An 18696-nucleotide genomic window follows, 5' to 3' on the forward strand; every position below is an offset into this window, starting at 1 on the left:
TTGACCACATATGAAGCTAAACAAATTCTGTCCATTATTCCTCTACACCTGCTTCATTCAGAGAACCAGGTGTCTGCCACCCCAGACATCACGACTGACAACAGCGTTTTGAGATAATGAAACGTGTGCCGGAAAGAATCGGTCCCTCCCCGCCTGTGAATTGAACCGGTTGCCAGTTCTGTTTGGACTGTGTTCTGTTTTTGATCATTTTGAGTACATTTTGTTAAAGTGACAATATTTCATCTAAATTGGTAGCACGGTGAAAGAGAGAAAGCACAACAAAGCCTCACTGTAGCTGTAAAGTTTATATCCTAAATGGATTTAATTTCGTGTTTGTGAATTTAGGAAAAACCTTCTTTCTAAAGATTTGTGGTTTAAAGCAAAGAGCAGCGCTACAATGATTGAGGCAATGGTTGTAGTCTAACCACATAACAGTTTAGCTTACATTTTTCAGTGATTTAGCTTGCTTTGGACCTGTTTCAATATCTTAAACTATTCATTTTTTTTCCCATTGAAAAATGCATTCTTACTTTTTCATTGTTAGCCCTTACATGATTGTTTTAAACATAGGAGAACTTCAACTCAAATATTTGTTTAAATGATCAGAAACTTAAAAAAAAGAAGAACAGGAGCTGAAAACTTGATATGTTATACTAAAGGCAAAGCAGACTCAGTATTTAAACAAACATCAAGAGAAGAAAAACAATGCAGAAGAAAGGAAATATTCTGGAAGAAGACAAGGGCAAACACCCTTCATGCTGACTTCATTGCTATAAGCAAACCATCTATCAAACACTTTTGTGCACAATAGAAAATGTCTAATCGCTTTGGTTTAATGCTAAATACTTGAATGCAGTAGCCAAATGTGAAATACTTTGTATATGTAACCTTCCTGCCTAATTGAGCACAATTCACCAGATTATTTGCCACATTTTGGCTTTAATGTTGGTGTGACAGGCAGTAATAAATCAACTTGTATGGAGTTTTTTGTGTTAGCCAGTACTACAGATAATGAAATGATGCTAAATTGGTTTAGTGAAGTATTAAAAATTGGGAAATGTTCTCACCTTATACCTTATTGTTGGCTGTATTAGGTTTGTAGTGATGTCAAAAAGTGACATACTGAACACTAAAGGGATACAATGTGAAATAGTTTAGGAAAAGTAGCAAATCCAGGGGAAAAGTTAGTCACATTTGCTATTTAAATGAAAAAACAACAAAAGAAACCTACATGTTGATTTAGTGTTGTCTTCTCTATCATCATTTACAAAACAAATGAGCTATTAATCACTAAAACAAAAATGCCTGGAAGGTGGAACAAAGAACTTGCAAAAAAATCTAAGTATGTGAAAAATTATAACAGTGGTAGTAATGATATAGAGAAAGTGATTTATTTTATTATAATAACTCTCATTTACCTTTTACAGTACATGTAAAGAGTATGCAAACTTCTGTAATTTATCATCCAGTGTTGATGGTCTGCTCCCTGCCTTTCTTTCAGCAGATCTCTGACTAACCTCAGCTGTATTAAACACTTCTTCTTTCCACTCCTTTTCACCTTCTCATCTAGTGTTCTTGGTACCAGTTGGTCATGTTTCTACTGATTTGATTGTAAAGTATAGTAAATGGCCTTACAGGAGTAACAAGAGAAAGGACAAAAGTACACTTAGCGGTCCATTAGCTGTGGTAGGCAGGTATTAATGAAGCATTTATCCACTAGTTGTCATGGTGCTTGTGATCACAAGGTCTATATCCAAGTCTGCTGACTTATTGTAACGTACAGACTGTTGTCACCCCACACGTCCCTGTCCATTTAGTCTCCATCTTTGTTCATGTTTCTTCCCCATGTGTCTTTCAATAAATGCCAATGTGCCATTAGCTCATTTTGTCAATGCTTAACTATGATAGAGAGACTTTTGACGGTTTCGTTAATCTGTAAATGAATATGCCGGGCTGGTAGCGCTATGGGACAAACTTCCTCTCCGTAGTTGCACTTTTTTCCCCCAGGAGGCTGCTGTTCTCTCAGATAATGTGGTCACACAAGTGGGGCTTAATTAATAGTCCTGCTCTAAAAAACGAGGTCTGATGATGGGAGCTGAATTGCAACAATTACAGTCCATCTGGAAATATGACACATGTGGCGTGATCACAAGGAAAGACAAGAGGACCTGGCTGGAGACATCAACATCCAGAACCGGAAGTCTTTAACTGTAACTATCAACCCGAACAGTTACGGTTTTTCACGTTTTTAAGCTTCAAATAAAGTTTTTTTCCACAATTCTAAACTCTTTTAGGTTAGGATTAGGGTAAATTGTATCATTCCTACTTCTGGCCGATGATGTCAGGCGTCATAAAGAAGACAACTTTAGTTCATAGTTGTTTGAATAATTCACCAAAGCTGGACGATGAACTTGGGTGGCAGGACGAGACTAGTTTTTCATCAGTGATGCTAAGCTGCTGACATTTCCTAACAGTTTATAATTAAATGCACCACATTTTTCATGCTGAATAACATTTTAATGTCACAGTACAACAAGCTTTCAGAGAATGATTAATGGACTAAAGCTTTTTTCTTTGCTGTCAAAGGAGCATTTGTTTTGAGGGTTTGATGTTGGACAGCGGGGTTGGAAAACACTTTTCACTAAACGGTTTGTACTCATGATAATTCAGCTTTATGTATATCATATTTCATGTTCATGGGACATCTGCACATTTGAAGAATATGATTTGCTTTTAATGAGTTAGTGATAAATGGTCTGAGCTTTTTAGTCTTTTCAACCACACAGATTGCTTTTTACCGAAAGTTTATTGTGCTGAATTTGGAGGCCAGGAGTCAAAACTGCTGACATTTTTCGTTAGGAAGTAAAACTGTTGTTCACTAAGTGACAGCTGCCTATAATGGATGACTGCATGAAGCTAAGGAAAAGACCCCTGACTGTTCACTGTTTCAGGAGAAGAATACTGCATTTTATAAGAGGAGACAGAGCGTGTTTGTGCGTACAAATGATGTTATTTGTCAGTTTGGGCAGACAACTGTGTGTTTGTGTCTAAATCATGCCATTTTTTTTCTCTTTTTAAACCTCGAAGACTGGGTCACTATTGTCAGCCTAATTCCGGAATTGATTGTGTCTTGTTCAGGTCCAAACTTGCTCTGTCTGCTGAATAGAGGAAACAATTTGGGTCAAATCAAGGAATTCCATATACAAGCAAGAACAGACGGAAGTAGAGGAAATACAAAAACTCTCTGTGACTAGAAGATTGTCATCATCAACATTGGAAAGAGTGAAAACAAGTCAAATGCAACCGTTTGTCTTTTTTGCTTAGTCACACTTCTTTGCCGTTTCACTGCTCATGCTCATTCCCTTTTTCCTTGATCACTTGAAGGTCAGATTTTATGTTGACATGGAGTTTTTCCTTTGGCATTTTATGGAGCTGGTTGATTTAAAGCAGAGGTGATCCAGGAAACTGAGTTTATTTTTACCCCCCCAAAAAAGGGAAATGAAAAGCAATCCGCAGAGCTGGGATTTAAGTGAAGGGCTCCTAGAGTGTGCAGTAGGTCTGCTGGTGGGCCTAGAACCATGGCTTAGGGTGCAGTGAGAGCCTCGATCCTTTGTCCAAGTAAAACACATCAATGAATGCTTTATTTTTCTGTGTTTTCTCACTATAAATGTTTTAATATTGAGTTTGATTTTCAAATTAGTTTTATTTCTAACATAAGAACACACAGTTGAGATCTGTGCCAGTTTATCAGTTTTAGTAAAATCTAAAGGATCTAATGTTTAAGACCAAAAAACATCCTTTTTTGGGGGGGTGAAGAAGCAGTTATAGAAAAGTTCTAATATTTAAAAGAAAAGTTTGTCATTTGAAGTAGTAACTTTTTGTTATTTTAAAGGAACAAATCCACTTAAAAATGTTCCACAAGTCAAAATATTGTCTAAATACATTTCCTAACTAGCTCAAAATGAACCAACTCAGCTGGGAGTTATCTTTCCTGATTGGTTAGATATTCCAAGTGTTTCCTGTTTGTCTTTATCTCAGTCTAAAGCCATATTTGAGCACTTGTAAAATATGTCATCAAGTCATGCTGCAGTTTGTAAAAAAGTGTATGCTGCTTCCATCATCTGAGACACAGCAAGTGCATTGATGTGAAAGGTGAGGCTGTGCTTTTTTTAGTGTCAACCTGAGAAGTTAGTTTGAAGATGGAAGTGTGAAACGAATGCACAAGGCAACGCCTACAAACAGACCATGATATGACAACCCTCTGGTAATTTCACTAGTGTTCTCCAAACACATGTCGCTTTTTGAGCAGCACAGACACAGAAGACTGGGATACTGCAGAGGTACGTTAGCTTCTGCATTTATGTAAACACTTATTTGTTTTTTCCTATTTATGTAAATGTTGATGCAGCCATTAGCTATAGAGAAACATGCAATGTTACTCACAAAAACAGCATTTACATATGGAAAGAGTCGTCAGTGAAACCTCAGTCACATTCACTTGCATGGGTGGATGTTACTTAGGCTTTATCCACTATTTTTTTGCATTATCTCTACATGAAAGTCCTTTTTGATTTAAGGTGACGATCAGGCATTTTAATACTACTGCATAACCCAACAAGCTTCTGTCGATGTCTCAAGTAAGACTAACTTTGTTTAACTTTGCTCACAAAGAATTACAGGTGTCCCGTTACACTAAATTCATTTCTTAGAAGTGGTTACTGTTTAGGGAATGTAAATGATATCAAAGAAAACCTGCTTGGCTGTTTTATGATGAGAGCACAGGACTTCCAGGTATTGTAGATCCGCTGATGGCTGTAGGTGTGTCTAAAATGTAATCTGTTCTGGCCTGCCCCATTCCTGATACCACACCACTGAAGTAGATAAACTCTAAAGAGAAAGTGAATTGGACATTTTTGGACATTTGAGGAACTTCACTGTCTTGTTGATTTTTGACATTTGAAGATATCATCTACAGTACTTTGTAAGACACTGAAGACCAGATGTTCATTACCCTTTTGTCTAATCTCACTCTATACAATCCATTTCTGCTTGAGCTTTAACTTAAATCACACAACTTTTATTTGCTGGGTAACTCAAGACTATTTCCCTTCATTGTATAATTCAGATCTGTTCAGAATAAGAGCTCATTAAAATTATTTGTCTAAAAACAGGTCAACCGTAGGCTCATTTTCAGAAACCGTCTTTTCACAGCCATGATTCTGTTGTGTGTGTGTTTTTGTGGTGAGTTTCCTCTTTCTAAAATTAGACCTAGAGCAGAATTGAACTTTGTTCATACAATTTAAAACAATACTGTGGCCCGGAGCTAGTTCCATGACAGTCTCCATTATTTTTAGTCTGTCCAGATGGGTCACAGAGAGGTTACAAAGAACTTTTTTATTGATAAGATTATCATGAACCTTGAGAATGGCAGTGGAATGTATCTTATAAGTTTGATATCCCCACATTACTATCATTGTTGACATAACCTAACCTTTTGTTTTCTAAAGTAGGCGTCTTAAAAATTACATTTATTCTTGAGAAAGTGTGATGCTGTTGTACTGTTGTGTGTTGCCAAAATGTACTTAAGGGACTTTTATTTTCCTCTGCATGACCCCAACACCACCAGCCCTCACATAGACCAAAGCAACAGCTCTGAATTCTCATCATGCAGCATTTTCTGATCTGTGCCTGTGGCAGATAAGTGAGCCACAAACAGTGGGTCTGGGCCTTGTGATCGCACCTTGTATCAGAGTTGCTATAGTTGTATAAACTCCACAGTGGGAGAAACCTCATGGACTTCATCAGACACAGTTGCTTTCACACATGCAGCAGCAACTGCAGATCAATCTGTCACACCGCTTGAAATCTCCTCCGTATACAGGGGAGCGATGTGGCCAACGTGAAGAGCAGGAAACAGAGGAAGCCTTTGTGAGTGTGTTCATTCGTGTGTGCATGCAAGCCTAAAGTAAAACTAGATGCTTTTTTTTTTCTTATTTGTTCAAGTTATGTGGCAATTACACGTGTCAACAAACCGGTTTTAGGAGTCAGCAGTACGAATTCTGACCAGCAGTTTCATTTATTGACCCCACATTTTAGTCTAAAACTTTCATGTTTCCGTACATGGGGGTAAAACAAGCACAACCCATTTTCTTAATTTAGGATGTATTGTTCTGAAAATGGGTTTCAATGAGCCACTGAGATCTGCAGTGTAAGGTGAGATTTCAGGCTCAGGTCAGAGCTGAACATTCACTTCACTTGTTCTGCCTAACTTCCCATTGTGCAGTGTTTTCCGTAGTTTGGTACTAGGGGTGGAAAGCTCTAACTCTGATTTCAAAAGAAGCACAAACTGTAAATGACATGGAGGACTGGCGCACTCAGTCCCTAAAAAATTGTGCCTCTGCGTGGACGTGCTGTGCTTTCATTCAAACAGAGGAACTTTGTATCTCTAGGCAAGGCCAACTACTCTGTTTGGAAACAAGTGATGCTAGTCTCCTTTTTGTTACTCTGAGGTGTATATATTTGGTTTATTAAATATGATCCAATGTTAATCACATTTTGGAAGACTTTACCTCGTCTTCAATGCAAAAAATCAAAGTGCTTTAAACAAAAGATGCAGACAATAGTGAATACATAGTATTTCATGCCACTCAATCAGTCGCAGGAAGTACCATTAACTGTATAAGAGAACTGGACTGAGAAACTCATCCCCCTGGAGTTCCAAATAGGAAATACCCACTGGTACCAATAGGCCGAGATCCCATATACTTCTATAGAAAAATAAACTGCTATTACTCAATCATTGCATCTGTCAGAATTACTGTTCTTGCTCTGGTGCAATCAGGTGCCTCAAAAATTGTTTTTTTTTTTTTTTTTTTTGGGTGAGAGTGGTTTCAATAGAAACTGACTCAGACCAACGCAGACCAGTCACTGGTTATTGGGGACTTTTGGCTCCAACATGGTGATGTCCATGCCGTGAATAATTTTTGACTCGATTGACTTAATTCCATTGGAACTGGAAGCAAATGACTTTCAATGAGTGTCCAGTTCTTATATACAGTCAATGGTAGTTACTGAAAAACAGGTTTTAGGCAAATAGAATGAAATAGAGTGGCTGATACTGAATCTAGATGCTCAGTTTTTACCTTTACTATAAGGTGTGTATGATACCTCTATAAATTGGAATATTAGATTTTAACTCATGGCGCTTCGGGTGCTTTGGAGTTGTGTTACAAAAGGAATCAGATTACCTGGTACTCTGACCCTGCGTGTAGCACTGCCTCAGGTACACATGCAGAATCCTTGTTTAATTTGTGGTGGTGTTTTTTATTGTGCAGCCTTCTCCTTGTTACCACAGCCCTATTTCTTTTTTTTTCCCATGTATTATTATTCAGCCCTACCTCTTGATTTCTCTACCTACAGTATATGATTCTTTCTCTCCAGGCTGTTTCTTTCTTTTTTCTTCTATATCTGACTCATTTTTCTGCAGCTTTATATGTCCTAACCTTTTCCTTCCCAACAATTATGCTTACCCACTGGCTTTTTTTCTGGCTCTTGTTGTTTAAGTTTCTAACATTGCCTTTATCTTATCTTGTCTTTCTTCTTTAACACCTCAGTAGACCTGTTATTGAAAATAGTTGTGATAACCGCCTTCATTTGCGAAGCTTGGCCATGTTGTGCTGTTCCTCTGCGCAGAACTTTGCTTCTTCTTTCGAGGACACTCTCCAGCTTCCAGTTTCCTGTTATGCATAGCACAGCACAATGCTGAACACAAAGGCGCCATTCTCCCCGCCCGTCAAGCTGGATTCTGTGCGTTCAGAAGTTGTTGCCTGAACTATTGCAAACTCTGCAAAACATTACAAAAATCCAAATGAAAGATTTGAAGAGGCTTCAGCCTCCATGTTTGCATAACTACAATGGGGGCAGGACAGACGATGAGTGTGTCAATGAATCCCCCTGCTTAGTGCTTTATTTTTGACCCACTTTAGTTAATCCGCTGTCTGCGTTTTTGGCCTGGATGTTTGATTGAATCGACAAGGGACTACCTTTGTCTTGTCTGTCTGCTACACGGAGGAGGCTGGCATCTTGACCCTACAGACTGACCAGCTCGTCAGCCAGCTGTCTGCTTTCGTAAATCACAACTGCTCTGAACGCATGGCAAACGGCGAGCAGGTGCACATTTCAAAAAGTCTGTCTGTTGAGCACAAGTAAACAATCACAACTCGGCCACAAAACCCACTTTATTTCCCGATTCCATTTAACTCTCTCTCCTACTGGGATATCATCAAGCCTGCATTCGGTTGGTTCAGTTTCACTGCAGTCGCCGGTCTGACGCGCACAAACAAAACTAATGACACAAATAGAAATGCTCGCCTCTGCAGCAAGCAGCCCTGGGTTCAGCAGGCTTCTGGGGGGAAAGAAGAGGACGTCGTGAGAGAAAGAAGAAAGACCAACTTTATGTCTCGTCCTGTCTTAAAAATAATTGCATACTGTGGGAGAAAATTGTATCGAGGAACTATTTGTTGAGTCCTCTCATTAGCACAGACTTTTGTAAAATACCACTCTGCTCAGTCCGCACCACATCCACCATGCAGTGTTAACAAGCTCAAAGTAGCACTCCTGTAGTACTTTGCCATTTTTTCTAATAGGAAACTGAGTGGCTTTAACAAAAGAAAAGGACGGGTACAGAAAATGACTAAAGAAGTAAATCACTGCTGGGAAAATTGTCTTAAGAAAGTAGCCCTCTTTAGCAAAGGTGCACAGGGATATATTCTTGTGAGCTGCAGACGAGGGACTATGTTTCCTGTTTTACTACTGCACATTCGATGCTGCTGCATTGTGATGCAGTTGAACACAGATCAGTGTGCATGTGCTCCTTGCAGGTGATGTTTCTGCAGCAAGAAAGAACATTTCAGTCTTTGGTAGTCATTCCGTTTCTATGGTATCAAATCAGGTCAGCTTAAAGTGAACAAAAAAAACAGATTAAGCATTTGTAAAATATGCATTGAAAAAAAATTGAATATTTTAAAATGGTTTATTGAAAGTACACATTGTAAACTTGTGGCATGCAGAAGTGATAATGCTCCCCAAGGTTTGGCACATCAGAGGAAGGGTGAAAGGCTTTTGCAAACATTTGAGCGGAAATTGACATCACCAAAACCTCCATCACCCGATGGCAATCATGTCCCGGTACCCAGTGGGTACCGGGGTAGCCCCACCCCCACATAAAATTAGCCTCAATACGGAAAATGAAAATTCTAAATTGAAACTGTAAATTGAGAGCAGCAGCTATTACACATAATCATAATTTGGCGGTATATCCTCTCCAGGGAGGCATCCAGGTACCAATATTTTTTTAGGCGGTGCTTTGTTGTTATGTAGGTTTTCATGTGTTGCTCAATATTTTGTATCTTTGTGCTTTCCTGCTATAAAACTCGACAGGATTATTTTTTAATTTTAATTACATGGTTATAAAATAATAGGTTCCTTACATGTCTATATTTTTAGCATCTTTTTTTAATCTTGTGATTCACAGACACGTTTAACAGTGAGGTAACAGAGCTGCCGTTTTTGTTGTTGTTGTTGTTTTTTTTTTTTTTAACGTTTTTATGATATTCAAGGATTCAAGGATTTTTTCAAACCAGTAGATAAATGAATGTCACTGGCTCGAGATTGGAAAGAAGAAACCGGTACAATAGGATACTATTTACAATACTATATACAACACAATATTCAACTAATACTTACAAAAGTATCAGTAAATTAATTGTTTTGGGGTAAGAAGGGTCTGCTTGTACACCCTCCAGAGCTTCATCACAAAGAAAAATTTTCTCTCCGCCATGGTTTGACCTCCCCCAACCCCCTCACCGCAAACTGTTTCAATTTCTGATTGGCTCTGCCTCTGCCTGTACGTGGTTAACCAATCAGATTAGTGCAGTGGGCAGGACCATGCAAAAGACAGCGGGGCAGCTGTCTCCAAGCCAAAAACAACCAGTTCAATATCGCCTCGTCGGGTAAAAACAAAAGGCTGATACCGATATATGTCAAAATAGTCATTATTGGTGCCAATACCAAAATCCATGTCGGTATTGGTGGACCCTGTTTACAGTGTCTTTTTTTAAATGTACAATATGGTTTTCATTAACTTTAAGCTGATCCTGATTTGACCCCACACTCTTCCTTGATCTACCCTAATGTCTAAGTGGAAAGATGCATGGCACTGTATGCAAAGTACCGGTACATAATATTGATATCTGTATGCTACCATGTTAGTTTTGATGTATTATGACAAAAATATTTTTTTGTTTTGTGTCCTCATGACTAATTCGAACATTATGTGTAAATGCTGGATGGGCAGTCTCAGTGTATCAAAAACAGTGAGAGAACACATGCAACACATTTGGATTCTAATATCTAAAAACAATCCTTTTTCATGCATACACATTTACCTAGATTTACCTAATTTTCATCTAGAAGAAACGTCAGTGCAAACTCAACCCACTGCTGCTTGGGGACAAGACAGCAGACTGCACCTGACATGAAGGAGTTTCTGAACTAAGAGGAAATAAGACGCTGACACAAATCTCCAGAGGCAACATTTCACTTTTCAGAATAGGATTAGCTTTTAAAACAACAGGTATTTTGAATTAGGTGCTTTGAATCAGATTAGGGTTAAAAACAGGACATTTCCCTATAACCTGCAGCTTCCAAAGGTAATTGTTTCTTTGACTATCAGTTTTGGATCACTTCAGTTGTTCAAATAAGAATTGTTTGCTCTAGTGCTCCTTATTTTTCTTTATCTGTTTGCTTTGAAACAATAGTAAAAACTATGTATTTTGCATGTCTTTAATTTGTGGTTATAAAGACTTTGCAGAAACTAATTCAGTATTTACCCAGTAAAGTTGTCTTTGGCAAATAGTCATAATTATATTGAGATTAGCATAGAATGTTTAAATCATATGAAGTTTTTTAAGAGTTTTTTTTTTTTTTAATCTCTTTGAATGTGGTGGCTGGCAGAGTCTGTAAGCCGCCTAAAAGTTTCTGGTTTGAATCCTGTTTGCATTTTCTATCCTTGTCTTACAGGGTTTGTTTTTTAATTCTACCATTTGCGTACTGTTCAAAATCGAAAGCATTTGTTTGATCGGAAAGATGGAGCTTTGGATTGGTCACCATGAGCAGTTAATCCCATGGTTGCTCACGCTTGTCCTGCCTGGTATCAGCCGGTCTTGGCTTCAAGACTGACAATCTTGACAGATGAAGACATTGCACAACAAGGATGGATTTACAATGTTATTATAAAATGAAACACACTGAAAACCCTTGGTTTTAGCTAGATCAGTATAAAAAGAGTTTGGTTCTTGGATACACCAACTGTTCAGAAGAAAACTCAAAATATGTATTCACAGATAAAACTTTCTTAGACATGTGGCTGGTTGCTTCTAAGAAATATACCCGTTCTCTTTCTCACCTCAGAGCTATTGCACCTGATTCTCTTGTTTTTTGTCTTCGCTCACTCATAGTATGGGAAAAGCTGCATCAGTTGTTGTTTTGCAGAACCTAAAAACCTGACAAAAACTACTCTCGTCATGCCCTGAAGCTCAGCGTTTGCAGATCTTTAGATGGAGGACTTGATGCGTGTCCCTCTGGAGGAAAGCTGCTTCTGAATTGTTTTGTGAAGTGTGGGAGCCAGCGCGGTGGGAGCTCGATTCGTGCTGTGTGACAGAATTATTTCTTTTGCCTTTTTTTTGGACAGTTGTATGTTTTTTAAGTGACTGATTCTCTCTGGAATGCAACATTTACTACTTCTTAAGCATCAGTTCTGGTGGACACCAAAAACACTTTGCTGAAAACAAACAAACTTTTGAGAAATTACAGCTTCCATTTAATTTGGACACTTTTTTTATGAGTTCGGTTCATGCATCACAGCTTACATGAATTATGGCTTGGGTTGTGGGAATTTTTCTCTGCGTTCCTGTCAGTTACTTTAAGTAATGTCATCCACACTTGAACTCCCATGGAAGTTAGTTATTGACGTAAGTGCAATCTCAAAGGCCTCAGTCACAACTGCCCTTGAGGGTGGGTATGAACTGTCTGCGGGTGGAAAATGTGTGAGCCTGTACAGGGCATGCAGATAGTCTACAGGAGATATCAAAGTTATAGACAGCTCACTGAACCTCGAGAGCTAAAATGTTCATGCAAATTTTTTCTATGGGCAAGCTGCAGTCGACAGGTCGTAGCTAACACTTTAACAACACATAAGGGTAAGTAAGGATGAAGTAGGTTGGGCGCAGTGATGGTAAACAGATTTTTATCTTTTTGAACCCAAACCTGGGGACCACGGGACCTGTTGGAAAATTAGGCAGAGTGTAGTTGAGTGTGTGGGCATCCCACGAGCACTAACCTGCACCTGCACACCCCACAAGTGCAAGATTTGGACGTAGTTAGGAAGGAGCCAATACACGCATCTAGATCGTAGTGTATGGGTCCATGTGACTAAGACTTTACTTCTTACTTCAAGAACCCCCTTTAAATGTTTCACCCAAAACTACTCAATCGTACAGCTAAAAACCTAACCCTGAACTTCCAAAATAGCTTGTATTTAGAGAATCTGGCTAAATATTCCCCCCTGTTGTTTAAAAATGCTCTGTAAGGCAAGAACACACACACAATTGTGGGTAAATATTGTTTTCACACCACGTTTCTTAGAACCTGCAAATATTTTCATGGCAGCTGCAGCCCACCACCTACCTCCCAAGATGCACTCTAAAGCCCACATGTACCTCGTGCAAACGGTTTCAAGCATGCAAACACATTTTCTCAGGCTCCTCTTATGCTTGCATTATTGAAGCACTCTTAGCTCCTTCCTGACATCTGCTTCATCAATCCAGTGACCTGTAAGCTTAAAAGAAGGAAGGTTTTCCAAGAGCCTAGTACTTAATTTTCCTAAAGAATTTGCCTGGTTAAGAAAATGCAAAGGATGAACTAATACTGTGGCTGTTTTAGAGCGCATACACGCTGACAGGTTTGACTCACACCAGGGTTTGATTTCTGTAAAACTCAGTTTCCTTTGGCAGATGTGAAAGCTCACCTGCAGATGAAACAAGCAAACCCTGACCCCCTGAGAGCAACAATCTCAGTTCACTTGAGGGTGAACCAGAGTGCAGATAGAAGGGGAGGGAAAGGGAGTTAATGATGTAAGTGCCATGTACTGCAAGCTTCCAAAAACAAACCTCAAATCACAAAACTGAGGATGCAAGACTCTCAAAACTTTTGGAAAATGTCATAAGAGGGTAGATATGCTGGAATGACGAGATGCAGGCACTTTTTACGACTTTATAAGAAGATTTCTGGGCTGACAGGTTTCCACCTTCTTTATTTCTTTATACTCTATTTTCTTTCAGACAGTACGGATTCTTTTGGTTCTGAGAGCACCATGTGTGAAACCAAACCAAACTATTTGTGTTCTTTGATCACTTGAACAGAGTCTACAAGATTATCCTTGTTCCAAAGCAATTCTTAACCCTACGGCCAGTGCCAGGTCCAAAGCTCTTTAGGTTTACTTGAATGCAACAAAGTTCTTTTAGGAATATATATAAAAAAACATTTATAGAGATACAAAGGGTGTGGACTGTTTTCAGGTTTGAATATTGAGTGCCACTTCAAAGACGAATATGCAGCATTTCGTTTTATTGTTCACTTTTAATTATGACTTTAGACAGTAGTACAGTCCATCAATTTGTATTGTAGGTCAACTGGTGAATCAAAATGGTTTCCAGGTGTGACTTTGACCCAATCCGAATTCTTCCTCTGCGGCTTCTCCTTACCCTTCCAATTGAAAGGGCATTTGATGTAAACGGGGTATCAGAAATAGTTTTTTATAAGGGTAAAGAAAAGTGACCTTGAGTCCTGTATCCCTCCACCGGTAGGGTGTTCCGTGTCGCACTATGCCGCGGAAGAGAAACACATTTCTTCATGTGGGTTTGCTCTAAAGTACAGAAGTCTACATTTAGCTGTAAATAAGGACTTTTCGTTTGAGCCTGACTGTTAAAAGTTATAAAACTCATGTTGTTATGTAATTGCCAAGAACTGGAAGCTACGTGCTAACGTTGATGATGGAGAAAATTGATGACGTCATCGAGGATTAGTGCCGTCCGAATTCGAAGACACTATTTTTACACATCTCTCCATTTGGCAGGCTAAGTTTAGGGGTAGGGAGAAGCCGTAGGCAGGGGAAGAATTTGGATTGGGGCCTTGTGTGATTGTGTGTCCCTTTGTCGGACTGGCGAACCATCCATCTTGTACCTCCTCACTGTTGCTCGACAGTAGCTGGAATAGACTTCAGCAACCCCATCACCCCAAAAAGGATTAAACAGTTTTAGAAAATAGATTGATGGATAACAGATAGTTGGATGTGTGATTGGCATCAGGAAACGGCATTATACATACACATTTTAGGGTTTTGATACTTGATTATTTGGAAATGCATTTAAAACGGTGTTGAATCATATCATATCATAACTTACAGATTTCTGTCCATTTTAAGACAACATGGTGGTATTGTAGTGGCACAGTCCACCTTAAAATAAATAATCCTATTCATAAAAAAAAACATGAATGCAGTTTTCCATCTTGCAAATGTATTTTCTTAAGACTTTCATTCATTTGCACACTGCATACTATGCTGATTAGCAGGATTTATTGAAGGATTTTGTAAAGTTGAGCAAATAAATCTTTGTAGGTTCTTCCCTAAGTGCAAATAGTAGACTGTTCATTAATGGAGTCAATCAATAAACTAGAAGAAAGCACTGTTGTTGCTCTGGCACTTTTCACAGTTGAAGGCCCAGATGCTGTTAAGATTCAAAGAACAGTGCTACCTAGCATGTACTACTCTTGGATGGTAGGAATGAACGTGGTGAGTCAGGATGACTTTTCAACTCTCAACCCTGTTGTGTGGAGGTTTACAGTCAGCCACAGCTGACTGTAAATGTAATTGTCGCCATCTGTCTGTCAACATTAAAGCCTGTTTACTTTGAGGTTTTCCTTACTTTTGTTGTGACAACCATAACATGTTATAACTTGTCCCGACATCAAGATACTACAAGAAGCAGAGTATTTGTTAAGACATGCTAGTCAGTTATTTTATTTTATTTCATGTTTAAATGAGTTTTGGCTTCAGCAGAGGAGACGGAGCAGGAGGTTTGGTGTCTTTACCGCAGGAGGGTGTTAACAGTAACAGCTGGAGTCTTTGCTGAACTCTGCAAAGTATGCACACACTTATTCAATATCTGGACTCATTTTTTTTTTAACTTGGCAAGTTTAGGAGGGAATGAAAACAAGCAACTGAGAGGCGACCTCTTTATTGTCTCAAGACGAAGTTAAAAAAAAAAAGTGTCATGACAAACTGCCAGCCATGAGAAAGTCAGCTGAGCGTGAACAAAAAGCAGAAGGAAGGCAGGAAACTGATCAGCAGTATCTGACCAGAGTTAACAGTTTTCAGTGGCTGTGGAAAAACTTTTGTTGCATTTTGAGTTTTATCAATTTCTTTTTTCTGATATGAGTAGATCTTGTATCTTTGTAAAGAACAAAAGCTTCCACTGGCTATGGCTGAAATGCATTTATTGTCACAAAAAAAGGGGTTTTATATTGCTTAATATTCCAAAAACACTTGTTTTCTTTCATGAAGTATTTTCCCCATGGAAGTCAAACAGTTTTAATTGAAAAGTAATACTGCAAACTCTGATTGACGGTAACAAATTTTTCTTTTTCTCTGTCAGTGAGGATGGAGAGTTCAGGATCTCCACTGAGGACATTTTTTTTTCCTTACATAATGACGTCTCATCGGAAATTCATCTCCCAAGGTTCTTTTATTTTGTCTTTGAATCATTCCCCTTCTGTGCTTGTTAGGTGAGGCTGTTCAGAGTTGCATAAACGCAGTGTGTTTTGAGTTCGGTATCAAAGCTTTTCTCGTGTTGAAAGAGGTTTTGGGGACTTTTTGCTTCCACACTCAATGGAACTAGAGGGGTTAACATTAACTCTAGAAAGCAGGCGCGGACAAACAAACAAAGCCAAGCTTTGTCATGCATTTCTTCGAGTTCTTGGAAGTCAGAAGCGCCAAAACAGTTTTGTAAGGTGTGGTTCATCATTTGACAATAGTTCCTAGAAAATAATTAAGCTGGTGCTCAAATACATAACCATAAAAAGATTTATAGAGATACTTGATGTGTCACTTTTATGGATTCTGCTAGATCACATCTTTCTGGGCTCATTTGTGTGGAGATAAAAGATGGTTGAAGGACTTTTTTGTTTTGTTTTGTATATCTATTTTCAGTACATTCCTCCAATAAAGAAACAATGTTGTTTTTTTTCCATTTATGTTGCAGTAATTTGCACTTCAGGTTGCCATAGTTTTTCTCATGCTTTAGCATTCGTCCCATCCTTTTTCTGAGCACGCAGGATGACATTTGCATTTTGTCAAAGTAGTTGAACAGGTCACAGTGAAGCATTGGATTATCACTGCTGTTTATGATCATTATTTGGCCCTGGAATATTTTTACTTTGTTTTCCTTTAGACTCATTTGCCAAATGTTGACTCTTTATGAGTTTTTACAACAAATTCCCAGGTACACAAAAGGTATTTCAAGTAAGTAGTGTTTAGTGGGCGCTGTTGCACATAAGTGAACATATTGGAGATTTGTTCAATAGAGTTTAAATTGCAGTTATGACCAATTCCATACAACTAAAAGAACATGTGTGTCAAAGATGTGACGGGAACTAATCAGAAAACCTGTTTTTAGTCTGTTGTCTTAAAAGTATCATTGTGGTGGTGTTGTTTTTTCCTCTCTTGTCTGCAATGCAGGTTATCCTTGTTTTTTTGTCACTTTGTGAATCTGTTTCAGTCCTAAGTTGAACAGGTTTTACTAGACTAAAAGCTACAGTAAATAACCCTACTTCACCTGAGCAAGTCGAGACCAGGCATTCTTAAACCTGTTACCTTTGCCGGTAGATATGGGTTTGCTCACATTGTCAGACCAGTAAAACTCCGCCCTGTGCATTTTCTGACAGGCGGCATTGAAGGTGTGAAGGGATCTGCAGCAGTAGCCGAGCACCGACCGCTGTCATGAGCACTTTGGAATAATTTCAGCACTCATGTCTCTGCTTAAATGTACCAGCATATGCTTGCCGACGCGATGCTGGCGGTTACTCTGTTTGTAAGTGCTTTTATATCAAGTTTGGTGATGGGCTCTATTAGTGTGGTACACTTTTCTCATCTGCTTTTTTTCCCTCTTATCTGTCATAGCTATTCATAAAGGATTCTTGTTGTTTTGTGGTGCAACAGTGCAGATCACTGCTTCTCACAACAACTTAAGTTTAATAAGGAAGACCAAAACTAAAAACAATAGACCAAGTAAACTGAACTTTTTTTCTCTATTGTGTTTGAACATGAGATGAGTAACTAGATATTTTATATAATAAAAAAAACATTTTGTTCACAAATAATGTTCGCTACATGTTAACAGAGATACGTTATTTTTTTAAGCTACAAATTAAATTATAAAAAAAAAATGTATGTAATATGAACAAAGCAAACTGGTTGGAACTTGACCAGTACAATCTCTAAAAAAAAACATTTCCATTCATTTTCATTATCTACCTCACCTGTTCAGTGATCCATCTAAACTATCAGAGCATTCAGAACATTTTTATAAAGAAAATAAAAAATCGAGAATCAAACTTTACCTTTTTTGTTTTAATTTCTTTTGACTCCAGATGTCATTTTTCTGTACTTTGTCCTTTTTGACTCAAAGTTTTATGAGAAATGGTAGAGAAGAATGTAATGGGGGGGTGTAACATAACACAATGGAAAGTTTAGATGGATGAAAGCAGAACCTGACAGTAGATTTGAAAGGAACATGCCACAATCTTAGCTTGTTTTATGTCTCCATCACTTTTTATTTATTTATTTAGTTTTAATAGAAATAGCCCAACATACAAAAACTGCTTGCCCCTTTTCTGTTTGCTAACACAAAATGTCACAAAATGTAAACATTATTCTGAACCCAAGTCAACACAAAATGCAGTTTTTAAATGTTTTTGTTGAAAAAAAAAAATCCAAGCCTAACCTTTTGTCAAGTGTATTTTCCTTAAAGCCAATAACCGGTTTATCTGCATTTAGCAGCAAAGACAGCAGTCAGGTTTTTCCTATAGCTATCAATGAGTCTTTAAAGGCACTGTGGAGGACTTTTGGCCCACTCATTTTTGTGGACTTTTTGACATATTTGGAGGGGTTTTCAAGCATGAGCTTTCTTCTTAAGGTCATGCCCCTCGGCATCTTAATCTAATCCAGGTCAGAGCCTCTGACTAAACCACTGCAGAGGACTCACTTAGTTTGTCTTCAGAGGTAGACTTGCAGATGGGCTTTCACTTTTGTAATCTGTCGACAAAAAATTTTTAGATTTTTTTTTTTCTCCATTTGTTTTTGGTTACTGCCTTTTAGACCAGATGACTGATTGCCCCAATTTGCTGCACTTTAGTTTTGATTGTTCTGCAGCTCCCCTTAATAATTCAAGATTATATATGAAAAAAATAATCGTGTTTTAATTTTTTTTATTTTGCACAGGCAGTAACAGAAACATAATACAGATGTGTTTTGTTATTTGAATAAATCAATTCTATTTTGCTTTATGTGAATTAAAAATATCT

The 18696-nt window shown here is 38.2% G+C and overlaps 1 protein-coding gene across 9 annotated transcripts in view; it reads left to right on the forward strand.

Moving 5' to 3' along the window:
* The window catches only part of mgat3b (beta-1,4-mannosyl-glycoprotein 4-beta-N-acetylglucosaminyltransferase b), a 55268-nt gene that overhangs the window by 21899 nt on the left and 14673 nt on the right, over positions 1-18696 (forward strand). For 6 of the 9 annotated variants that reach the window (XR_004948046.1, XR_004948057.1, XM_036212321.1 and 3 more), the window contains one exon: positions 17059-17204. The exons of 2 other annotated variants lie outside the window; for them this stretch is intronic. Coding sequence is in view for 5 of the 7 variants with exons in the window: in XM_036212321.1 (XP_036068214.1) it covers positions 17143-17204 (62 nt within the window). In the remaining 2 variants the exon portion in view is untranslated. Of the gene's footprint in view, positions 1-15832; positions 15855-17058; positions 17205-18696 lie in introns of those variants that run through there. One more of the 9 variants, XM_036212358.1, reaches the window with a different exon arrangement.

The sequence above is a fragment of the Oryzias melastigma genome, linkage group LG1 (assembly GCF_002922805.2).
Source record: "Oryzias melastigma strain HK-1 linkage group LG1, ASM292280v2, whole genome shotgun sequence".
Lineage (NCBI taxonomy): Eukaryota > Metazoa > Chordata > Actinopteri > Beloniformes > Adrianichthyidae > Oryzias > Oryzias melastigma.